Here is a 26,346-nt window from a genome sequence, read left to right as displayed (position 1 = left end):
ATTCCCCACCATTGTCAGAGCAAAGGCATTTAGTCTTGTTGGTCTGATTTTCAACAAGTGCCAGGAATTTTTTAAATTTATCTAAGGCCTCGTCTTTGCGACGGATTGGATAAACCCATACTTTGCGTGTGGCATCATCAACAAAGGTAATTAAATACTTCTTTCCCCCTAAAGATAATCCTGGCATTTGACATACATCTGAATGTACCAACTCTAAGGGTAAAGACTTTAGAGAAAGAGATTTTTTGTGTCACGTTTGAGGATGTTTACCATAAATACAACGATCGCACTGTTCAAAATCATCATACCTCAAAGAAGGTAAATAACCCAACATTCTAAATTGACTCACGTGTCCCAACCGGCTATGCCACAAAGAAACATTTGGTTGCTCAGTTATGGTGACTACATGGTCACACGCACTAGATACATGCAAAGGATACAAGGTATCACTTTTGGACCCCTTGGCAACAATGTGAGAGCCCTTACAGATTTTCCATTTGCTATCCCCAAAGGTGGTGCGATAGCCTTCATCTTCTAGTTGCCCTGTGCTTATTAAGCTTTTCTTGAGCTGAGATACACGTCTCACATTATGCAAAACAAACACGGAGCCATGCTGAAATTCCAATTTCACACTGCCAATGCCTGCAATTTTGCATGCATAGTTATCCCCCAAGTGGACAACACCATGTACACCACCATTGTAGTTAAAGAACCACTCGTGATGTGGTGTAACATGAAAGGACGCACCTGAATCAAGTATCCAAGTGTGCATATCATCCTCAGAATCTGTTTTCAATGCATGTGCACTCATAGAAGAAGCAAGAAGTACATCACCATCATTGTCATTATCATGAGTGACTATACTAACCTCTTCTATTTTCACATTGCTCTTTTTGGCAGGTTGGCTGTCCTTGTTTTTAGCCCTGTTGGCTTCAGTGTTTTTGTTTTTACCTTTCTCTTTCTTCAATTGAAAGCAATCCCGTTTGTAGTGCCCTTTTTTGCCACAATGATGACATTCCAAATTTTTTTCACGAGATTTGTTGCATGCTCTATTTTCAGAATTGCTCTTATACTGAAATGTGCCTCTAGTGTGTAATGCATTTGAAGACTTGTTTGCTGAGTTATGCTGCCTATTGAGTTTTTCCATCAGCAAAGAACTCTCCACATCAGAGTATAATAGTTGAGCATTCGAATTACTCAAAGCTGTCCTGAAAGTATTCCAACTTTCAAGTAGAGTGCATAGCAAGAAAATACCTTTGAACTCTTCATCAATATGGAAATCCAAAGCAATCAGCTGATTGAAAATTGAGTTAAACTCATTTAAATGTACAATCATGGCTGTACCTTCTTTCATGTGAAAGTTCATCAGTTTTTTCAAACCTTGCTGACTGCACTTTTTTGAGCATACAGTTCTTCAAGCCTTTGCCACATTGCATATATTGAATTTAGCTTCTTAATGTTAAAGAGCAAGTTGTCTGACACTGAGAGCTAAATGTTAGAGTGAGCAAGCTTGTCCAAGTCATCCCACTCGTCTTGTTCCATGTTTGCTGGTTTGATGCCCTTTGTTTTGATGGGCTTTACATGTTTCTCCTGCACCAAGACGTTGTAGCATTGTTTTTGCCAAATTGCAAAATTATGTGCACCCTCAAGCTTCTTAATGTGCAAAAGATTGCTGCTATTACTATTTCCAGCCATAGTTTGCAATCCCAAATTGACTAACCAATCACCAAAAGGCAAGCCCAAATGTGACACAAGTAACCACGGTACACAAGAGTACCAACTAGCAATGAAAATCCCAAGGTTGCAGAAATTTCAGATTTGCAAATAGATTTTCAGAATTAAAAGGTGTCTTTTGTTGCACTCCTCAAGCAATTTTTGACACATTTAGAGACCAAGTCACTAGTTACATGTGAAATCTCTAAAATTTCACTGCAATTTTTGCTCCAAAAGCATTCACAGGCACAAATTTGACAATTTTGATCAAAAGCCCCAAAATTTTAGAGGATAACTTGTTTAGATTGCATCAATACATGTACCCAAGTGCATATACCAAGCAATTCTTGCACATATTGATGAAATTTTGCAAAAGCCCCAAATTTCTCGAGTCTGATGTACACAAATTTAATTGAAATTGAAACAAAATCACTAAAATGTGAAAAGTCCCAAAATTTCATGGGCAAATGTGCACCGATTTTGCAATTTTTGAGTCAGATTGTCCAATTCTGCATTAAAGTCCATAAATTCGGGAAAAGCCGCAAATTTTCCAAGTCAAGCTTGCACACTGTGTATGTGTGCGTGAACACCGAGTTGTGAGAGATGAACAAATTTGAAATAATTAAAAAAATGATAGCGTTGACTATCAAGACGGATTCGTGACTCGTTTGGTTACGAGTGACCTATTGAACTGGTCACCGCTTGTTCCGTGAGCCCGTCCTTCATCGCGTGTTGGGTGCAACGTGTCGCCTGTAGCTTGGTTACGTGTCGCGTGTCGTTATGTGTTGCGTGAGCCTAGTCGGGTGTCACCTGCAGCATCTGCGATGTGCTAATTACTATCCGTTGAGCCCGTCTCCAACTCCTACGACACTGCCTGTTGGTCCGACTGCCTCTCTTGCACCTGCTTAACGTCGACTATTGCTACCGACACCTCTCACCTGAGGTCGCCTGACTAGCATGTCCAACTTTGGGAAGCATACACTCCTTGTTTTTTGACACCAATTTGATGGAGAGTTTGCTGAGCTGAGAGTGAATGTGCAGAGAGTTGAGAGCAATAGAGAGGAGAGTGAGCACGACACTTGATGTTTAGTATAAAGACTAGTGTACCACTTTTTAGGTTTTGATAATATATATAAAGCACAAGAAATGTAAGGCTGCATTTACACTCGAATACAGTAAAAGGCACAACGAGCCTTTATTCCCAACAAGAAAGAGGTGGATACATCAATGGCATATTTTTTCTATCATGACCACATTCAGTTTCGTACAGCTAGATCAGAGTATTTTAAATTGATGTGTAGGACAATTGGTGAATATGGCCCTTCGTATGTACCTCCATCATTAGAGACCTTACGCACCACTTGATTTGACAAGGAAAAGTGCCTTGTTGAGCAAGTAGTAGTAACTAGAAAGAGCCAGTGGGCTAAAAATGGAGTTTCATTGATTGCTGATGGTTAGAGTGATACACGCAAGCGATCCATTCATGGCATGGTTGCTTATTCTCGTGGGGACATGCGTTTCATATCTTTAGGTGATGCATCAGGGATAGGAAAGTTGGCAGATGTACTTGCAACAAAGTGGATTACATGTATTGAGCTTATTGGCCCAAAGCATGTTGTGGGATTTGTTGTAGATGGAGAGTCTACAAATAGGGCAGCGGGTGCTACTATCCAGGGATATTATCCACATATCACAATTTCATTATATGATCCATTGCTCGAATAACCTACTAAAGGATATTGGTAACCTGTCATGGATTGCACCTCTATTGTAGAGCAAGAAGCTCAAATGGTTGGCTTTGTTTTGAATCACTAGTTTCTTTGCCATTAGTTCTCTTTGCGGTCGAAGAAGACACTTTTCAAATACTGTGATACCAGATTTGCCTCTAACTTCTTGATGCTAGAAAAACTAAGAGAATGTAGTGGTGTCTTGAGGCAGTTATTTCTTAGTGATGAGTTTATCCCATTAGCATTGGCGGATACTCCTACAGGTATCTTATGCTTGGAGAAAGCAAATAACTCCGCTTTTTGGGATGATGTAAAGCGGATGATGCTATGGTATCACCTATTGTGCATTTATTGAGGGTTACGGATGCTATGTAGCCTTGCATTGGCAAGGTATACGAGGCTATGGATAGGCTGAATGAAAAGTTGCAGGAGTTGACACCAAATGATGAAGCATATAAGGAGATATGCCATTTAGTTGTGACAAGGTGGAACTCATGTAGCTCACCCATGCATACAACTGCATTTGTTATGGATCCTAAGTTTTAAGGCAAGGGTCAGAAGAATGACACTGAGTTTATGGATACATGGAGACTTATATTGTCTCGTGTAGTGCAGCAAATAACTCCGCTTTTTGGGATGATGTAAAGCGGATGGATGTTATGGTATCACCTATTGTGCATTTATTGAGGGTTATTGATTCTATGTAGCCTTGCATTGGCAAGGTATATGAGGCTATGGATGGGCTGAATGAAAAGCTGTAGGAGTTGGCACCAAATGATGAAGCATATGAGGAGGTACACCATTTAGTTGTGACGAGGTGGAACTCGTGTAGCTCACCCATGTATACATCTGCATTTGTTGTGGATCCTAAGTTTCAAGGCAAGGGTCAGGAGAATGATATTGAGGTTATGGATACATGGAGACTTATATTGTTTCGTCTAGTGCATGATCATGGCGGTGAAAGATCATACACCAGCTTCAAGAAGAGGAGACACATGCTGATGTTGAGAGAGATGTAGTAGTTCATGGTACACATGATAATGATGCTAGCACTTTAGAAGTAGCTAGAGTAGCGTCAGATCATGATGATGATCTTTGATTCAATTTGCTTATTATGAGTCTCATGACACATGTACATTGTATATGATATTATGATCATTGATGATAGTGTGACATTTGGGCGGTTGTGCTATGCCGACATTATATTTGTACTTGCAATCTTGCAGTTGCCCTTTGGGCTATTTTGGCATGCCCCATTTTGCTTCAGTCTAGATATTAGACTTCATATTTGTAGTCTTTTTTGGGGCAATGAGCATATTCTTTTAGAGATTAGACTTTATATTTGTAGTCTTTAAGTTTTTGGCAATGGGTATGCTCTTTCAGCTTAGACTTTAAAGTTTAGCTCATTGTTCATTGTTTTATGGGATATATATTATGTGTTTAATAATTGACTAGCTTGACTCTTGAGCCTTGTAAGTTGTTATTCAATTTGTAATAACTAGTTTTAGAATGATGCATGATATCTTTAAAGTTAAAACTTAAATGATTTGCCCTTGTGGATTATATACCTTGGTTTTAATGCTCCACATGGATTATGAGTGAAATATTAAATTTTTTTCATGAGTTTTAAAGTTTTAAATGCCTTTTCCATTTCCATGTTCCCATTTTTTAGGTTTGGCGTCCCTGTTTCCGTCCTCGTCCCTGTTTCATGTTCCTGTTCTCCATTTCATGTTTCTATGTTTAAGGGACATTGGGGCATTTGGGGTAATTCAACACAATTTGGAGCTATGGGGATAATCGAGTTAATTTTGGGACATTTTGGTCATTTTGGAGCATGGAGGGTTATTTGTGGAAATTTGTGGCATTTCTGGGGTGTTTAGAGCAATTTGGGGCAATTTTGGGGCATTTAAGGCAATTTGGGTGATTTGTAGCATTGGGAGGCTATTGGGGCAACTCTAATCCATTCTTTGGAGATCTTAGCATTTCTCAGCCAAATCTGGTGGATAGCATAGGGACCTCTGTTGTAAACCGTAAATTTTTGTAGAAATTAGGGTTTAGCAACTACCTCGGGACCCGTGCCAACAAGAGAAGGCATCATACACTGAAATCAATACCTATAATTTGTTGTATTGATTGGGATTTCGGATGCCAGGCCATCCATTGTGAATTGGGGTAGCATTTAGCCGGTTGGTGGTTCCATCTGTGTAAGTCCTGGGTGAAAATCAAGGTGCAATCGGCCCCAATTTGCTTGCTAATTGTTTGTAGAGCAAGGGGTATTTGGATTAGCCAAGGAGATTGTGGAATCTCGGCTTATAATACATCCATTGGCAATTGAAGTTAAAGAAATATCGAAAGGGGTGCTAGTTTTGGGGTCAACAGGGTATCTACTGTCCAAGATTATTAAGATAAATTGTGCATTTCAATTTATGTTTGTTTGCTGATTGCTGTAACTAGTGTGTATTAGGTTATCTACCACCCTATCCGAGGAGGGGTTTCACACACCATGCATTGGTTGCTGTGTACCATAGGGATTTGTGACATACATTCTTGTATATGTGGTCCTTGTGCAATCATAGCATGAAAAATTGTGCTACCACCAAAGTATCTTGGCTGCCCCATCATAGCATGCATATTCGACTGTCCAAAATGCGGTGGATTGGCACTTCCATGATGGCCTTGCATTTGCATTCATTGCCTCGTAGGTATCAACTGTTTGGCTTCAATAGCATCTTTGGGAGCTTTATGTGAAGGCTTTGGCATTACATTTGGTGTACCTTGCTATTCCGAAGGTGTGAAAGATGACTTCTTCTTTTGGTCCTTGCTGTCCTTCTTCGAAGCATTCAAAAATCGGGTAAACTAAGGATCCTCTGTCAATTTGGCAAAGAGATTTGCTACTGTCCTCATTTGATTCTTGAACAGGTTATTAGATTTCTCTTCACTTTTGTGATCATCAGCCACATTATGCCTTGAAGGCCCTACATCTTGCCCAATAGCAACATTTTCAGCTTGTTATTCATGGTTTGAGCCTTGTCCAAGATTAGACATTGCATTTCCTTCTTCCCTATGTGAGTGTTCATATTAAGAGGCATCATCATTACTTGATTCCATCCACTATATGAAGACATATTGCTGTAAAGCACAAAGCTTTGGCTTGCAATCAGGTGTCTCGGGCCCCCCAAATCAAGGGATTGAGTGGTATCCCAACAATGGAACCATGAAACCAGTCTTCTTGATGTGGGTGGTAAAACTTGATCAAGCACTTAATAACAACTATTAAAAATTGAGTATAAACCGAAATGCACACATTACCTTATCAATCTTGGACAATTACCTTATCAATCTTGGACAATAGACACCTTGTTGGCCCAAAAATTGGCACCGCACCTCTTTCAGTATTTCATTAACTTCAATTGCCAATGGATTAATTACAACCCAAGATTCTCTAATCTCCTTGACTAATCCAAAAGCCCCTTGCCGTACAAATAATTAGCAAGCAATTTGGGCGAATTGCCCCTTGATTTTAACCCACGACTTGCATAAATGAAACCACCAAATTGGCGAAATGCTGCCACATTTCACAATAGATGGCTTGACATTTGAAATCTCTATCAATACAACAAATAGCAGGTGCTGATTTCAGTGTACGATGACTTCTCCTCTTGGCATGGGGTTCGAGGTAGCTGCTAAACCCTAATTTCTACAAAAATTTTACAGCAGAATTTTCATTGTTGTCTACCAAATTTGGTTGAGTTCTGCTAAGAATGATTGGGAAATGCTAAGATCTTTTAAGAGAATGTGAGAGAAAGCTAGAGAGAGAGAATTCCTTGATTTTCCACGTGGGAAAGAGCTTAAATCTGATTGCTGTATGCACTAGATTGCATTCAATACAGTAGTTTGCTGCTAGGAGGGCAATAAATGCTATCGTTAGCTTGACTGTTGTCACTTGCACTTGGGAGGGTTGAAATTGATGTCGCCTACTCTTGAATGGTTTTCTCCTATTTGTGGTTGCCTAAAAAATTGCTCCAATGGTTGGAAATCAAACGAGCAGTATCTCCTTCCTCTCTCTTGTAGGTTGAAAGCATAAAGTAGCTCAAACTAGGCCCAAAGAAGTTTTTTGTCAGTTGCATGGCTAATTGCGCCACATGGCAGTCTTCTAAACCCATTTTCTAGCATTATCGAGCTATTAAATTAAAATTTTAAATTAAATAATTTTAAAAATTAATTTCAGCCATTTTGACCTTGCCTAAAATTAAATGTTCGCATCCATAATTAAATTGACCAGGCCATTTGCAACTTGGAGTGGTTTCTAATCTATGTTTACCCTTAGATTGGTATTAATTAATTAGTTAATGTGAGTTCCTAGTATCACCATTGACACTTATTGACCAAACAATTGTCCTCATGTCAAAATCGACCACCAAAACCTAGTTGGCATAACTTATCATAACTTTTCCCTTTGACACTAATTGCATCCTCATGGTCGTTGGCTTGCTACTATGAAATAATTGCCATGTTGCACACGTGCTAAACAACCTTGGACATTTGATTAATAACTTGATCAAATGTTATCAGCAAGATTAAAACATCTCAAAATTTCACCTCTTGTGATAATAACTCAGTCCCAATGCTACAAACTTTATGATCTCACTTATCGGGAGGTGTACACAAGTTGAGATGTTTGGTTCGTGGAGTTTCTAGCTGCAAAGGGGGGTGTTGAGCATCCTGTTCTTGGAGATCGAGGTGTGTCACAACTCTATAGAAACAGAATTTGTATCCTTTTTCATTAATTTGTCTATATAATGATTTATTAGATTTGTTTTCTTTGCACTAATTAGATATAAAGAAAAGTGCATTGGAGCTGGCCACTGATGAGTGGTCACAAGTTATGGTGGACCCATGCAGTGGGTTAGAGAAAAGATAGTTCACACTTCCACCTATATGGCCGATTGGGCGCGTGTGACCAGAACTTACGCATATGAGGGTTAGACTCGCACAAAGAAAGGATTGATGCCTTGAAGTGTGGGCTAGATCTGCCATAATTGACAGTTACAATCAACAAGATGGCATGATTATGAAATGCTTGTACAATGTGCATGTGTGGGCTGAAAGCTTGAAATGCACATTTCTTTGCATAAGAAAGTCACATGAAGATTCTAATACCATTTTTGCGATGTACACGGAAAAAGCTTTCATATGACACCCATATTTAGGAGCCTCGAATTAGCCTTAAAATGCTTCACATGAAAATTTAGGAGCCTCGAATTAGCCTTAAAATGCTAGTCCTAAAAAATAGGGATGTCATTCTAAACATAGTAAATTTTGTACTCTGACCGTGCTTACTAAATTTGGTTGTTTCTATTCTTGACAGTATTCAGCCCAAAAAGGAAGGCCATAGAGAAGATACAAGTGTCAAGACACTTGTCACACAAGTTTCCAAGTGTCCCATCGCTTGTCACATCTCATGTCATGTGGTTGGACACTTGTCTTGTGCTACTCCACTTTCCCCTCTTTCTTCTCTCATACTGTCAAAAAATCAGTTCTTATCATTGCATAATAGATAATGCATATGTGTTTGTACATCTTTGCATGATCTTGTGAGAGTGAGAATTACTTCTCCTCACTCTCAGGTTGATTGCAACTAAGCTCTTCCCTAAGGGACTTGGGTTGAGCAGAAATACATTCCTTTGGGGGGGGGGGGGGGGGGGGGGTTTACCCATCTTCAACCCTCAATCTTGTCTCCATTACTTTTACATTTTCATGGCTGTAATTTTGTGAGTAATTTTCATTTTCAACTTTAAGTGTCCATTCTCTTTTATATTAAATCTCGCCTTCATAGCCTCTGCTTGTTAAGGATCCACTCTTAGTGGAGGGCGGGGATTGCTTTCCCTCTAGATTTGCCCCTTAGGTTGGCCCTGATGGATCTTCCAGAGACTTCGGCAGAAGGTCTCCTCCTCATTTGGCTGGTGATACACTCCATGATGTAGGTATTGAGGGAGTTTATGAGGAGTGACTGTTGTAGGATGGTGCGTGGCATTCTTGGAGGAGCTAGACACATTCCACCAAGCTTGTTTGTACGAACTTTTGTTTTATGATTTATGCCATGAAGATAGGGAGCCCATGACCATGAAGGAGGCTTTGGAGCCACGGCTTTTGAAGAAGACTATGGAGCAGAAGTTGGATGCTATTGAGCGGAATGACACTTGGGATCTTGTGCCTCAACTCGTTCATAGGAAGGTGAATGGTGTTGAACGGGTCTTTAAGACCAAATACCACAGTGATGGCACTCTAGATAAGTAGCGGGGCTCGTTGCAAAGAGCTTTACATAGTGGATAGGGGTGGATTTCCATGACACCTTTGCACCTATAGCTTGGATGGCTACCATTAGGGTCGTTTTTGTCTTAGCCAGTTATAGGAGATGGTTGGTTTATCAGGTTGATGTGAAGTTTGCCTTCCTTAATGGTGATTTGAAGGAGGAGATCTATGTTGAACAACCTCTTAGCTTTTTCTCATTAGATGGATAGGTGTATAGGTTGAAGAAGGCCCTTTACTACCTCATATAAGATCCACAATGCTTTGAAGGAGAAGATAGACTTGTTTCTCCAAGGGAAGTTGAGTTATTAGCGTTCCTCTTCCGATCCCAAGTTGTATGTCCACACCTTAGTTCGAGGGCATGCGTTGTTTGTGCTTTATGTGGATGATTTTATCTTGACAGGTGACCATGCCCAAAAGGTCAAGTAGACAAAGAAGGCACTACACGAGGGGTTTGAGATGACGGATATGGGCTTTCTCCATTTCTTTTTAGGCCATGAGATTCACCAGACTTAGAGGGGGATTTTCATCTCCCGATAGCGGTTACATGTAGGAGCTTTTGACCATGTTTGGGATGGAGGTATATATATCCATTTCTACTCCTATGGATCCAAACTAGAAGGCTACAACCCATGTAGATTCACCAATAGTTGGAGGGAGAGAAGAGAGAATAGGAAGAGGAGAAATCTGCATTGGATGATGAAGGAAAGCTGAATACAATTAGGCTGATCAATCCCTACACGCAGCCCCAAGGCATCAGTGAGGGCACCGGATCAAGCTGGGAAATGATGGCAGCACCTATAACGATGATGGAGATAGTGACCTTGAGAAAGACTGAGTGTGTGCACTGTGTAGACAGCAGTCCTCGTCAGAGATGGAGAAGAAAACAACAATCTAAATGTGCGCAAACTTGCCAAAAGGAAGAATGATCTGCCCCCAGGCAGCAGATGGCTATATAGCCAAAGATGGCCAAATCTGGTCGACTGCTCCAACCACCACTAAAAATGGCTGGCCAACTGGCAATAAATGCGGGTGACAGCTCATAAATGCTGGCCGACTACTGAAAATGCTGGCATGGCAGCAACATGGCAGATTGTAGCCATCTGGGGCTGATCACAATCAATCAGGGCAGCACAGGCTACTAGGTGCCCGACAAAGACAAGAAATGCACACTAAAACTTGATTGGAAGAAGAAATGCATGCTCTAAAATAAGCTGTCTCCACCATCAAAACACATGATAGATATGTTAGAGCTCCTAATGTCCCCATCTAACTCAAATTGAGACTCATAGATAGGAGATGACAGTGCATGACAAATATGACTACTAATAGCTTGATTGGCTTCTCCCAAACACAAACACACACACGGGTATTGTCCAAAAGGATCTTCTTCCATCATGTCTAATGTAGACTATGTGGAGCAACGTAAGTCATTAAGTGCTTTGTATTCTATTAATTCCTATTTTGGTTCCCATTTACAATTATTAGCTTCTAGGAGCCATCCAAGACAATTCAATGACTCATGTGGCTATAAATGGGATATGGGTATTCATCACTTTACCCCTCGCTCTCTCATTCTTTAGTCAATCTCCCTCTTCATTGATTGTTGATCAACTTCACCTCTCCAGCACCTTCTAGAGCTGATCTAATCCACCTTGATTCAGCTTGCTACTGCCTAGCCTACCACCTTGTCATGTGAGCTTCCCAACGTGTGTTTTGGTGCATTAGCTATCACTTGCTCTTTTCCTGAGAGAACTCCACAGTTTGTTGCTCGTATGTAAATCATTGATTGAGCTCCCTACTACAGCGTTTGCTGTTGCTAGACATACTGGGAGGTTGTCTATTGCATTTTGGGATCCATCAAAGTACGGCACACTCTCTAGCTCATACTCTCTGCCCTGATCCTTGAGTTATAGGAGTTTGGGGGTTAGTATTTCATCTTTGCATAGTGTGTTTGTTGCATTAAACATCATACACATATTCAACATTCATTCATTCATTATCTTCTACAATTTTAATGTCTCTAAGTTACACTAACCCTAACAGTGTTCTTTATCAGTCAGTGCTTCGTCATACGATTGGTTTTGCTATCTGTAGACAAGTATTTCTTTACAATTGTTATGTCCCTAGATATCCAAATGGACGCTAGTAGCATTAGTCACAATGGTTATGAAGTAACTTGGTTTGAATGCACTAAGGACACTTTCGGGTTAGAGCAACTAAGTATGATTTATTAGACTTGAGGTCTTATTGTACGTATCATTGTGTGTTCACCACTCTTGGACTCTTTGCCCATTGGTCGATACATCTGTACATCGGGATGGTGTGGGTTGGTGGTATAGGACACTAATTCTTGGATGTGGTCATGACCCAAAGTGCTACTAGCTCCTAGGCTCGAAGGTGAGCCTGTTTAGCTCTATGCATGGGAGGTAAGTCTGATGTCTAGTTTCTTTATATTTGTGGATATAGCTTGTGTCGTGTCTCGTATGCAAGTTGTACAAAAAACCACTTTTGCTCACAGAAGTGTGATGGTTCACACCTAACACGTATGCTTTTATCTCGTTTAGGGTGGTATGGGACACTCCTAGTGAGAGGGGCATACACGGGGGGGCACATGTTTCAAGTGCTAGATATGACAAGGTAAGTTTCTTGTTTGATACTTGTGTTTGGATTTTGGTGTTAAGGTGATGCTTGTGCGCAAGGGTTTTCGATGGTACTAGTGATTGGAGTTCGGGGAGCTGCCACTCCAAGGCTATGGCAAACCATCTTTGGTAGCAAAACTCTTGTAGCACATTTTGGGATCCATCAAAGTACTTCACACTCTCTAGCTCATACTCTCAGCCCCAATCCTTGAGTTACAGGAGATTGGGGGTCAGTATTTCATCTTTGCATAGTGTGTTTGCTGCAATCATCATACATATATTCAACATTCATTCATTCATTCATTATCTTCTACAATTTTCATGTCTCTGAGTTACGCTAACCTTAACTGTGTTCTTTATCAATTAGTGCTTCGTCATACGATTGTGTTTGCTATCTGTAGACAAGTATTTCTTTACAATTGTTATGTTCCTAGACATTTAAATGGGCGCTAGTAGCATTGGTCACAATGGTTATGAAGTAACTTGGTTTGAATGCACTAAGGACACTTTCGGGTTAGAGCTATGTCTGATTTATTAGACTTGAGGTCTTATTGTACGTATCATTGTGTGTTCACCACTCTTGGACTCTTTGCCCTTTGGCCGATACATATGTACGTCAGGATGGTGTGGGCTGGTGGTATAGGACACTAATTCTTGGATGTGGTCATGACCCGAAGTGCTACTAGCTCCTAGGCTCGAAGGTGAGCCTGTTTGGCTCTATGCATGGGAGGTAAGTCTGATGTCCAGTTTCTTTATATTTGTGGATATAGCTTGTGTCGTGTCTCGTGTGCAAGTTGTACACAAAACCACTTTCGTTCACGGAAGTGTGACGGTTCACACCTAACACATATACTTTTATCCCGTTTAGGGTGGTATGGGACACTCCTAGTGAGAGGGGCATACACAGGGGGGCACATGTTTCAAGTGCTAGATACGACAAGGTAATTTTCTGGTTTGATATTTGTGTTTGGATTTTGGTGTTAAGGTGATGCTTGTGCGCAAGGGTTTTCGATGGTACTAGTGATTGGAGTCCGGGGAGTTGCCACTCCAAGGCTATGGCAAACCATCTTTGGTAGCAAAACTCTTGTAGCCCATTTAGGCATCAACATTTTTGCTTTGACAATGACATTTAATATTAATTTGACTATTGCATCTAATGGCGATTTAACATTTAATGTTAATGTGATGATACTGAAATTTAATGTCAATGTCACTGTTTATAACAATGTTAAAGTTATTAACATTATCTTTGATATTAATATTGATTATTCAATCGTGGAGAGAAATAATGCAACTATCATTGAGAGAAAGTGTAGCCATAGTTGTCATGAAGGGAGAAAGTCAGAGAATCACACATTGGCTGCATTGATTGCATCATGGAAAGAAAGAGTAGTCGTGTGAGAAGATTTCAAAGAGAGAGAAAGAGTATCAATGGTGGCAGGGTGGCCAAGCCCCAAATGTCTGCTGGCTGAATTGCCACTTGAATCACTTGAAATTGCCCCAATTTCAATGACTGAAATTCAAGTCTCTAAGCTTCGATTTCTGAGCACATTTCTCAAGTGGCTATCAAACCCTAATTTTTGCTATAAATTAGGGTTTATAGCAGAGATTAGTCAAAATCTCCATGTCCAATGGTTGATTTCTGGAAATTGCTTGAGGATGAATGGGAATAGGTTGGACAATGAGATAGAATGCTGAAGATAAAGAAAATTCTGATTTCTATCGCAAAAAATTGGTGACAGTTAGCTACTGTCTTGTTTAGACAGCCATGGAGGCTATCACAATATCAAGATCTCCCAAAATCATTGTTGCATAGAACTAGAGGCTGTCGCCTACATCCATAGGGCCTTAAGCTGCAGTTGCGTAGTCGAGAAGCCTTTGTCGGTGGTTGCAAATGCCCCTGACTGCTAGTGGCTGCAGCAAACAGCTGCTCCATTGATTCTCCACCTTCAAAATGTTCTCTCTCTCTCTCTCTCTCTCTCCCCCCCCCCCCAACCCCACCCCGCCTCGCCCCCCTTCCAAAAACGTTTTTCCCACTTGCATGGGCATGTTTTGCCAAGTGGTAGCCTTCCAAAACAATTTCCAGCATTATTTAACCTCATCAAATTAATTTTCAGAATATTAAATTTTGAAAACTAATTTTATAATTATTTGTGGCTCAAAAAAATAATATTATTGGCCAAGTTATTATCCAAGTGATCCCGAGTACTCATTAGCTTGGGAGCATAGTTGCCTTCGTACGTGGTACGGGCTGGTTCGTACCATACGAACCGTACCGTATCGTACGGTACGTATCCGTATGAATTCGTACGTGATTTTGCACCTTTTTTGGCCACGTCTCCTGGATTCCACGTTTTCTGCACCTCTTGGATCCACTTTTTCTGTGCATGCCCACGTGGCACTTTTTGGGGGGTGGGAAGCCTTGGATACCTCACCCCACCCCCTTTTCCAGCCATGCACTCCCCTCCCCAGCCCTCTTTGGATTCCTTCTAGCTGGCAGCTCTCTCTTTGACTGAACTTTGACCCTTCTCTCATCTACAAAAGGTGCTCCTCTCCTCCAATCTTCCATACCAATTCAGCAAGCACTTGTGACTTACCATTCTCATCTTCCTCTCTTGGATCTCGTCGCTCGATTCTTGAATGGACATGTGATTTGTCATTCTTGAATCTCATGAGTCACCTCCCATCTCCTCTTTCCCACACCCTATCGAAGCATTTGCTATTCTCAAATCTCATCTCCCATCCCCTATATCCCGCATGGTGCACCCTATCAAAGCATTTGCCATTCTCATCTCCCATCCTCTCTCTCTCACTCTTGCTCTTTCATTTTTACCCCAACCCTCGGGTCTCTCAAGTCTCCCTCTCAACTTTCAAGAGTCGAGACTCAAGCATCTCTTTCTCTCTCTCTCTCTCTCTCTCGGCTCTCTTTATCTGTCATTGGCACCATGACTCGTGAGAAGCACGAGGCCTTCAATTTGCATGCGATCCATGTGGAGAGGGACACAAAGAAGTCCAACTCCCACCATTGGACATGCAAGTATTGCGGGAAGCGCGCTATACAAGTGGTGCAACTCGGCTTCTCCAACATCTTTCCAAGACGGGGGGCCAAGTTGCTCAATGCAAGGAGATCCCTCAAAACATTGCAGAGGAGATTCTTGCCAAGATAAGAGGGGGATCCACAAGAGGAGGAGGAAGTGGCTTATCAGCACCAACTCCTATGCCTACTAATGAGGAAGCATCCAATGTGGGCGTATCTTCAACCGATGCGGGAGAGGCCTTTACCATTGGTGGTGGGGGCTCCACATCTGCATCCGGCTCTGGTAAAAGACAAAGAGTGGAGGCTCATGCGATGTTGGAGAGACAATCGTCTCTCTCTCAAGCTCCCTTTCACGTACGTGGATCGATTGCCTTTCTTAGAGAAAGGCAACAATTTGTGGACATTGAAATTGCATGCATGGTGATTGAGTGCAATCTTGCATTCAATGTCCTAAAGCAAGAGCAATGGAAGAAGATGGTAAAAGCCATTGCCAATGTGGGTCCATGTGAAGGATGGACCAGTGTCACATACAACGACATGAGGACGAGAAAGATTGATGAAGAGAAGGAGAGGATTGATAGAGCCCTTGATCCTATTCGGGCCGCATGGATAAAAACCGCTCAATTCTCACCAACGGATGAAGTGATTGTAAGAAATGGGGCATCATCAACATACTCTTCTCATGTCCACTTAGCACTTACTTTTTGCGCGCCGTAGATACCGGCAAGAGAGAGAGAAAAACGACGGGCGCATTCATCTACCGCCCCATTCGACAAGCTATCATTGAGGTATACATTGAAATTTGCGTTTTAAATTTTTTTCACTTTCTTTCATTATGATAATATCACGATTCATGATTGAAATTTGATTTATACATAGCTTGTAATTTGTAAATTGTGGTTGTAGGTGGACCCCTCAAATGTGGTGCAAGTTGTTACCGACAATGCATTGAATTGTCGACGCATGGGCCGTTTGCTTGAGGCCGAGTTCCCTACAATTATGTGGACTCCATGTGCAAGTCATTGTTTGGACTTGCTCATGGAGGACATTGGGAAGCTTAAGTGGATGAAGAGGGTGGTCCACAAAGGTACATCAATTGTCACATTCTTCACAGTAAAGGTAAAGGTGCTTTCGATGTATTGTGAGCATAGCACATTGGAGTTGAAGAAGCATTCTTCAACTCACTTTGCTTACATGTGGTTGCTTCTGGAGCGCCTTTATGAGGTGCGGTCCACCTTGCGCCACACAGTGGTGTCCACTCTATGGAATGAGTGGGATGAGCATGAGATGGAGGAGGCCAAAGCCATGTAGCGCTTGTGCCTTAATGAGCAGTTTTGGCAAAAAGTCCGTGCCGTTGTCATTGTTGTGACTCTCTTTTATAGGGTGTTACTGTTAGCGATATCAGGTCCTGGCCGGCCGTACAGGCGTCACGTGGCAGCTTGGTCGGATTGACCAGTCGGACAGCCATGTGGCAGTCCGACTGTACTGTACCAGTCGGCTGCATTTAATGCAGCCGACCTGCCATTTCTGGGCGCATTATTGCTGGCTATTTATAGCCGATGTTCTGCACAGTTTTCCACACTTTCTGTTTGCAGATTACAGGTTGGAGATCGTGCAGACTACAGCGGACTTCGACGTAAATAGCAGGTTGCATCGTCGAGGTGGAGACACGCAGTCCCACGCACTGCGCCCGTGTACATATCTGCATATCTTTGTATACAGCACACTTTATACAGCAGATCTTCATCTTCCACTGTCTCTTTCTCTCTCTCTCTTCTCTCTGTGTTCTCTCTCTCTCTCTCTCTCTCAGTCTTGGTCCCACGCTTCCGCATCGTTGCACTCTGACATGGTATCAGAGCAGCGAAGAAGGGCTGACTGAGTGAAGAACCTATCTGAAGAGGAGATTCCATCGTGACACAAGGCTGCGTTTCCAGCGTTCGAGGGCAAGCGGGAGGGCTGCGCATCGGAACAAGGCTGAAGCGAGTGTGGGCGCGCGGGAAAGGAGTCCAGTTGGTGAATTTGTTGCTGTTTGCTGCTGTCTGAAGAGGAAGAAGGCGGATTGCCCCGACAAAGATAAGGACACAAACAAGGACACGAAGGATTCTGGAGGGGTGGTTGCACCCTTATCAGCTGCGTTTCTTCATCTAATAGTCATTGATGACTCTACATCGAAGGCCTCTGATGCTGCGATGACAGCTCCCCAGGCTCGAGAGTGGATCGTTGATAGTGGTGCCTCCCGGCATATGACTCCTTCATCAATTGGTGTTGCCCAGTTGCGACCTTCGCGTGGGCAGATTCTCATTGGAGATAGCTCTTTGGTGTCTATTGCAGGATGGGGTGAGATGCAGCTTATTCCAAATGGACGTGGTGGTACCCATACCTCAGAGGTCTTGCATGTGTCAGGTTTAGGGTATCATCTACTTTTGGTTCATAAGATTTGTTCACTTGGACTTTTGGTGGAGTTTGACAGTGATTCGGTGCGAGTCCTTGATCGTGCGTCAAGGAAGGTTCTCTCATCAGGATATGAGGAGAACGGCATCTACAAATTGACGTCTTCTACCGCTATCCCTACTCTTCTTCTTACCTCTCAGACACAGTCAGAGCTATGGCATGCTTGGTTTGGTCATCTCAACTATGATTATCGTCGGAGGGCGTCACGTGGACAGCTTGTTCGAGGGTTGCCGGACATAGTGGTGAGCCAGCAGCCATGCGTCTCTTGCATTCGTGGGAAGCAGCATAGGAATGTGATTCCCAACAAAGCTTTGCGGCGGTCTACTTCCCCGATGGAGCTTGTATCTACGGATCTTTGTGGCCCTATGAGGAATGAGTCCTTGAAAGGGAGCTCGTACTTCATGTTGATCGTAGATGACTACAGCAGGATGACTTGGGCCTATTTCTTGGCGTTGAAGTTGGAGGCTTTCTCCCACTTTAAGGATTGGCTTCTCTTTGAGGAGAACCGATCCGGCCGGCGATTGAAGACCTTGCGATCCAACAAGGGTAGTGAATTTGTTTCTAATGAGTTTGCTCGTTTGTGTGCAGATAAAGGTATTCACCAGGAGTTTGCTAACACCAACACTTCTCAAGAAAATGGCATTCTTGAACGGAAGAACCGAAGTGTGATCGAGATGGCGCGCACCATGATGGAGCACCGACAGATACCTCAGTTTTTGTGGGCCGAGGCTGTGGCTACTGGCGTTCACATCCTTAACCGATCCCCCACTTCGGCCGTTGATGGGATGACACCTTTTGAGGCTTACTTTGGGACTAAGCCCGATGTTTCTTATTTCAGGGTTTTTGGGTGTGATGCCTATGTTCACATTTCCAAGACTCATCGTGATAAATTTGAAGCGGCTTCCCGCAGATAGGTGTTTGTTGGCTACAGCTCTCAGTCCCAAGGCTATCGTTTGTATGATCCCGTCAAGCGGGATGTGTACACCAGTCGAGATGTGCGGTTCGTGGAGGTTCCGGCCATAGCAGCGAGTGAGGAGCATTCCGTTCTTGGAGATCTAGGGGAGAGTTGGGCTCCCGAGACAGTTCCTTTGGAGCCCGCGCCTTTTGATTCTGATTCTGTTTCCGATACAGAGTCTACTGTTCCACCGGTCACCCTCGAGGAGTTACCACTGGTGGATATTCTAGAGTCTTTAGCTGATGGAGAGAGACGAGGAGAGGTCTGGTCTCCTCCTCGTTGGGCCCGTGACACACTCCGTGATTCAGGGATCGAGGGGATCCCTGAGGAGTGGGGACTGAAGGATGGTCTACGGCGGTCACGGAGGCACCAAGCACATTCTACAGAGCTTGTTTGCTCTAACTATTGTTTGATGACCCGTGTTATGCAGGATCGAGAGCCCACCTCCGTGAAGGAGGCTTTACAGTCCGCACCATGGAAGAAAGCTATGGAAGCCGAATTGGAGGCTATTGAGAGGAATGGGACTTGGTATCTCGTGCCTCGCCCCTCGAATAAGAAGGTGATTGGTGTCAAATGGGTCTTCAAGACGAAGTACCTTAGCGATGGTTCTTTGGACAAGCACAAGGCTCGCCTTGTTGCTAAAGGTTTTGCACAGCGCCCAGGGATTGATTGTCATGATACTTTTGCCCCCACTGCTCGTATGGCGACTATTCGAGCTATTCTTGCCCTGGCTGGCCATAGGAGATGGCCTGTCTACTGATTGGATGTGAAGTCCGCCTTCCTCAATGGTGATTTGAAGGAGGAGATCTATGTCGAGTAGCCTCCTAGCTTTGGATCTTCAGATGAGCAAGTCTATAGGTTGAAGAAGGCTTTGTATGGCCTCAAGCAGGCTCCGCGTGCATGGAACGAGAAGATTGACTCGTTCCTTCAGTCACAGTTGGGATATCGGCGTTCCCAGGCCGATCCGCAGCTTTATGTACACACTTCCGAGGCTTGTTGTGTGCTTTTTGTGTTGTATGTTGACGATTTGATTGTCATAGGTGATCATGCACAGAAGGTCAAAGAGACGAAGGCAACTTTACATTAGGCGTTCGAGATGACGAACTTGGGTCTACTCCACTTCTTCTTGGGCCATGAGATTTATTAGTCTTCAGAGGATACTTCTGTATTTGAAGGGGACATCTGACTTAGGGATTCATTATCCAGCAGGCATAGGTGGTTTAGATCTTGTACTTGCAGGTTGGAGCGACTCGGATTGGGTTGGCGATGTGGACCAGAGGCGGTCTACTACAGGCTACTGTTTTACCTTGGGTGCAGGTGTTATCTTGTGGAGTAGCAAGAAGCAGCCCACGGTAGCCCTTTCATCTATTGAGGCGGAGTATTGGGCTGCGTCTTCCACCACATGTGAGGCTGTGTGGCTTCGGAGATTGTTGGAGGACTTGGCTGCCCCCAGACTCGTCCTACTTTGCTGCAATGCGACAATGAGAGTTGCATTGCCTTGGCACGGAATCCTGTTTTCCATGCCCGGACGAAGCACAGAGAGATCTAGTACCACTTCATCAGAGAGAAGCTTCTCGATGAGACCATAGCTGTGGAGTATTGCAAGATGGAGGACAATCTTGCAGATTTGTTTACGAAGGCGCTTCCCCAGGCTCTACTTCGGAGACATGCCAGATCCCTCAGGCTTCTGCCCCGTCCAGGCTCTGAGAGGGGGTGTTAGCGATATCAGGTCTTGGCCGGCCGTACAGGCGCCACGTGGCAGCCTGGTCGGACTGACCAGTCGGACAGCCACGTGGCAGTCCGACTGTACTGTACCAGTTGGCTGCTTTTAATGCAGCCGACCTGCCATTTCTGGGCGCATTATTGCTGGCTATTTATAGCCAATGTTCTGCATAGTTTTCCACACTTTCTATTTGCAGATTACAGGCTGGAGATCGTGCAGACTGCAGCGGACTTCGAGGTGAACAGCAGGTTGCATCGTCGAGGTGGAGACACACAGTCCCGCGCTCTGCGCCCGTGTACATATCTGCATATCTTTGTATATAGCACACTTTATACAGTAGATCTTCATCTTTCACTGTCTCTTTCTCTCTCTCTCTTCTCTCTGCGTTCTTTCTCTCTCTCTCAGTCTTGGTCCCACGCTTCTGCATCGCTGCACTCTGACAGTTACATATGAGTGATTGTGAGGGGTCCAGCATGGGCCTTCTCGTTCACTTCTTTAGAGCGGCATTGGCGGAGGCACGTGCTTGTACAGTGATCACAGAGACACAATGTGCACATGTTTTAGAGGTAGCAAAGAGGAGATGGGCGTGGATGCATAAGCCCATCCATGGTTTTACCGCATTGGTACATCTAGCCTACAAGTCACCGGCGGTCATGGATGATAGAGAGTTGCGTTCAGACCAACTTGCTTATTTAACTTGTATGGTCCACGTGGATGACCACAATGCAATGCTAGAGGAGCTAGGATGCTTTGCAGATCAGAGAGGGTTGTGGCTTTTGCTTCTTCCACTTGTTGGAGGAGAGAGTCACTTGTGAAGCCTTTATTTTGGTGGCAAAACTTGAGATACGCACTGGAGACCCTTCAGCCCTTAGCCATGAGGATCCTTGCCCAGGATTGCTCTTCGGATGCATGTGAGAGAAATTGGAGTGCCTATTCTCTCATTCACATTCATAATCGGCTTAGCATACGACAGCTAGAGCGGCTAGTCTATTGCCACACTAACTTACGCATGATGAGGGCTATGATGAGCATGGGTAGTCCAAAGCAGATAAAGTTTAAACACTTAACCGTAACATCTAAAATTTGTTGTTTTAACTTTTAAACTTTGAACTTTGAAGTTTAAACTTTATTCTTTACAATTTAGACTTTAGCATTTACAATGATCAATGATCAATGATCAATCTTACATGCATCACTACATTGTGTAGGTGAATGTTGATACATTTAAGTTGACGGGCGACACTCTTTCGAGTATACATAAGGAGATAGAGGAGGAGGAGGAGGAGATGATTTTCACAGAGCTCTATAGAGAGCTTATAGCAGCAGATACTCGTGACACTCGTAGCCAATGTGCTTGTGGGCGAGGAGTTCGAGTAGGTGGTAGTAGGGGCATGGTCATTCGACGCCCTCCATCATCGAGGAGAGGTGGTTCGAGTGGCTTGCAGACATATGTAAGGCGGGGCTCTAGTAGCTCACGTCCAGTGTCTCGTGATGACATCTCCCCCTTGTCTACACAGTCGCCATCTAGGGAGCCATCATTTGATGATGATGGTAACCTCATCAATGAGGATGAGTATGAATGTGTCTCATCATCGGATGCCGAGGAGTCATCTTCAGACTCTCTTGATGAGCACTCAGATGGTTCTAATGATGATGATGATGATGATAGTGATGCCTCATCATAGATTCATATGACATAGGTCTCTCTTTTTTTTGTATCAGATATACTAGACTGTAGTGTGTAGTTGTATCTCATGTTTTGCGTAGCTCATGTGACCGCGATGGTCACCCTCATGTATTTATCTTATTTTGTAATGAAATTGCTAGTTCCACTTTAAACATGTATTCTATGATCTATCTTTTAATGTTTTATGATTTTTGTTATTTAAAAAATCATCTTAATTTTTTTTGTACTAATATCATACCGTACCTTATCAAATCATAAGGTACCAATTAGTACCGTATTTTATCGTACTGTACCGTACCGTACCTTTCGTAGTTGACAACTATGCTTGGGAGTTGGCATTAATTAATTAATTAATTAATGCTGATTCTATAGTGTCACCGTTGACACTTAAGACTAATTATATGGTTTAGGCAAGATTTTGACACCAAGTACCACCTTGTACCTATCCAGTATAACTTGTTATACCTTTTACCTTTGGCACCAACTAATATCTTAGGGTCCCAAGTCCCACATTGTCCACGAGTCTATGTTCCTTCATATCCATATGTTGGAGTCTTCTTCTACAGTGGATGCTTTACTCCACAAGGAGATTTGCTACAGGCTTCTCATCCATCTGAGGGTCTTGTCATTGTTGGTGGCATTTGTATGGTGCCTATGAAATTTTGTAAACGCAATCGTGTATCATCGATTGAAAGCTGGAAATTGATAATCAAGGCTGTAAATAGCAGGGTGCCAATTGAGAAAGGTCAGTCAAAGGATATAGGGGCTTGCATTGTAAATGCAAGCTGGCTGATGCAGACAATGATGTTGATCAATAGGGTAGCCGGCTAGGATAGCAAACGCAACAGTGCCGGGGGATAGTCATCATAAGCAGCTAGAAATTGACGCCAACAGTAGTGGATGGAGGCTTGATGAAGGGGCTATAGTTGATGATGGTTGGACAGCAGATGATGTAGTAGCAGTTACGTGAAGTTGGATAGCCACTATGTGAGAGAGGAGGGCAGGATCAAAGCTCAACACAGAAAACAATAGACAGTTTGAGAGTGAAGCACAACACCCAATGCAATAGCTAAAAGAGTGTAAGCTGAAAGTACAAGGTACAACCCTTAAACCTTAGGGTTGTAGGGGGTGTTCACACCCGAACACGGTAAGTGCCTGTAAGTGTGTTTCATAAGCACGTATGAAATAATACCATAAGTCTGGGGGAAAAAACCTCTCGTATCGAGAGTAGAAAGTGCCCCGGTGTCCTATTGATCACCGACACTCCTATGTGAGCATAGGCGTAAGTGAGGTGCGAGTGAAATATCCAACAAACCCCCATTGGAGTGAAGAGTGATCAAGAGTACAAGGATCATCTGCCACCAAAGGAGATCAAATTTAAAGCATTGTGAAATGCTTCAAATTTTTCACGAGGAAGAGCTTTGGTGAAGATGTTTGCCACATTATTGGTGGTAGGACAATAGACAAGGTTTATATCACTTGCATGTAGCCTCTCTTTGACAAAGTGATAGTGTATCTCAATGTGTTTCGTGCGTATATGAAACATTGGGTTTTGTGCCATTGCAATGGCACTTTGACTGTCACTAAACAAAGGAGTAGGCTCCGTAACAGATACATCTAGCTCAACTAGCAAGCGTCTAATCCATACGCATTCAACTGTGGTAGTGAAAGCTGCCTTGTATTCAGCTTCATATGATGATGTGGCAACGGTGGACTATTTCTTGCTAAGCCAAGATATGCAAGATGAGCCAAGAAAGAAACAATTACCACTAGTGGAGTGACGTGAATCATAATCACTAGCCCAATTAGAATCACTGTAAGCATGTAACTGCAATGGTTCCTCCTTGGTGTAAAGCAATCCAAGAGATCTAGTACCCTGCGAGTAATGGAAGACACGCTTAAGAGCTTGCCAATGTGACATGCGTGGCTGATGCATATATTTGCTTAGGGCTGAAACTGTAAACTATATGTCTGGCCTAGTGTTGCATAAGTAAATAAGACATCCAACTGCTGGAGCATGTGTGTGTGTATCAAACAAATCATTGCCATTATGTAATGATAGCTTAAGTCCAGGTTCCATTGGTGTACAGACTGGCTTTCAATCCTGTAAGCCAAACTTCTCAAGAAGTTTACCAATGTATCTTGACCGTGATAATCCAATATCTCTAGTATCATGTATGAACTGAATGCCCAAGTAATAATGCAAAAACCCCAAGTTTGACATGTCAAAAGTTTACTGCAAATTTTGTTTAAATGCTGAAATCTGATCAGCATGTGTCCCTGTAAGCAAGAGATCATCAACATAAAGACAAATGATCAGTATGGATCCCCCCTCTTTACATACATAAAGGGTAGACTCAGATGAGCTGTTTATGAACCCTTGGCTAAGCAAGAAAGCATCTATCTTTGCATACCAAGCTCTAGGAGCTTGTTTCAAACCTTATAAAACTTTTTTCAGCTTGCAAACCAAGTGTTCCAAGCCCTCAACTGCAAAACCAATGGGCTGTTGTACATATACTTCCTCATGAAGTTCCCCATGTAAAAATGCAATTTTAATATCCAATTGATGCACAATCCATCCATAATGAGCAGCCAAATCAACCGCAGACTTGATGGTCGTCATGCGGGAAGTAGGGAGCAAATGTCTCCTCATAGTCAATGCCTTTCTTCTGTGCATAGCCTTTAGCTACAAGCCTTGCCTTGTATTTGTCGATGGATCCATCTGTATTCTGTTTCAGCTTGTAGACCCATTTTGTTCCAATGGCTTTCTTCCCAAATGAGCCATGGTAAAGACACCAAATCCGTGTTTGATTCTTAGTGATAAAATCCAATTCAGCTTGCATTGTTGCCATCCAATGCACACTGTTGTGCATTCTCAAAACATTCAAGCTCTTCATCATCAAGGGTGCTTGCTGCCACAACAAACTCCATGGTATGTGCAGTATCATGCATACGAGTTTGCCTTCTAGTACGATGAGCCATGGGTGTATCCAGATGACTATCTTTCATAGTCTGTAAATACCATCTAGGCATTTGTCTTGCCTCTTGACTATGCATAAGCTCTTACTGAATTTCAGTTTCAGCACTTTGCTGAATATTCAGATTAGCCAATGGCTGATTTTCTGCATTTTCCAAAGGAGCAGCTGGCTGAACATTGAGTTCACTTGCTGAAACTCCAGTTGAATCACCAAATGTAATGGGCAGCAGCCCTTCAAACACATCTTGGGCAGCCTGATATGTGTCTAAACCAGCCAAGGACAATTCTGATTTTTCATCAAATAGTACATCGCTACTGACAAACACCTTTTTAGAAACAAGATCATAGAGTCTGTAGCCTTTGCTCTCATTGCTGTATCCCACAAAAACAACCTTGTCATTCAACTTTTTTCTGAGTACCTTTGGAATATGTGTAAATACAAGGCACCTAAAGGTACGAAAGTGTCCAACAGAAGGTTTTCGGCTATTCCAAGCCTCAAAAGCTGTGATTTTCTTCCAAGATTTGGTGGGGCGTTTGTTCAAAACATGGCAAGTACACATGACGGCTTCTATCCAAAAGCTGTGAGGCAAGCTCTTTGCCTTCAGCATACATCTGGCCATTTCCATGAGTGACCGATTCTTTCTTTTGCAACCCCATTTTACTGTGAAGTATAAGCAGTAGTGTACTGATGGACAATGCCCTTGTGCTTCAGAAAAGAATTCAACATAGAGGACATGTAATTCCCCCCCTCGATCCGAACGGAGAGTTTTAACTTTACAACCAGAGTGGTTTTCAACAAGTGCAATGAAAGCCAAAAATGCATCATACACTTCTGACTTTTTGACCAAAGAGTAGACCCAACAAAATCGAGTAAAGTCATCAATAAAAGTCACAAAATAGTAACATCCTTCCAATGACTTTGTCCGGTAGGCCCATATACATCTGAATGCACTAACTGCAACCCGGCTATTACTCTAAAAGCAACATCACGGGGAAATGAAAAACGATGCATTTTTCCCAAAATACATCCTTTGCACAAGTGGTTAAAAGGTCTCTCCAATAGAGGTAAGCCATCTAGCATCTGCGTACGCTATAAGAGCATCAAGCTGCCAAAGTTCACATGTC

The 26,346-nt window shown here is 42.9% G+C and overlaps 1 protein-coding gene across 3 annotated transcripts in view; it reads left to right on the top strand.

The window, feature by feature from the left end:
- Positions 1-26,346, top strand: part of LOC148019577 (ankyrin repeat protein) — an 83,458-nt gene that overhangs the window by 23,018 nt on the left and 34,094 nt on the right. For 2 of the 3 annotated variants that reach the window (XM_087699584.1, XM_087699583.1), the window contains exon 2: positions 12,434-12,559. The exons of the other annotated variant lie outside the window; for it this stretch is intronic. In XM_087699584.1, coding sequence (XP_087555710.1) covers positions 12,434-12,559 — 126 coding nt within the window. The remainder of the gene's footprint in view (positions 1-12,433; positions 12,560-26,346) is intronic. 3 annotated transcript variants of the gene reach the window in all.

The sequence above is a fragment of the Lygodium microphyllum genome, chromosome 19 (assembly GCF_053477565.2).
Source record: "Lygodium microphyllum isolate KBCC chromosome 19, Lygodium_microphyllum_v1.1.10, whole genome shotgun sequence".
NCBI classification, from domain to species: Eukaryota; Viridiplantae; Streptophyta; class Polypodiopsida; order Schizaeales; family Lygodiaceae; genus Lygodium; species Lygodium microphyllum.
This window is presented reverse-complemented; position numbering and strand designations above follow the sequence as displayed.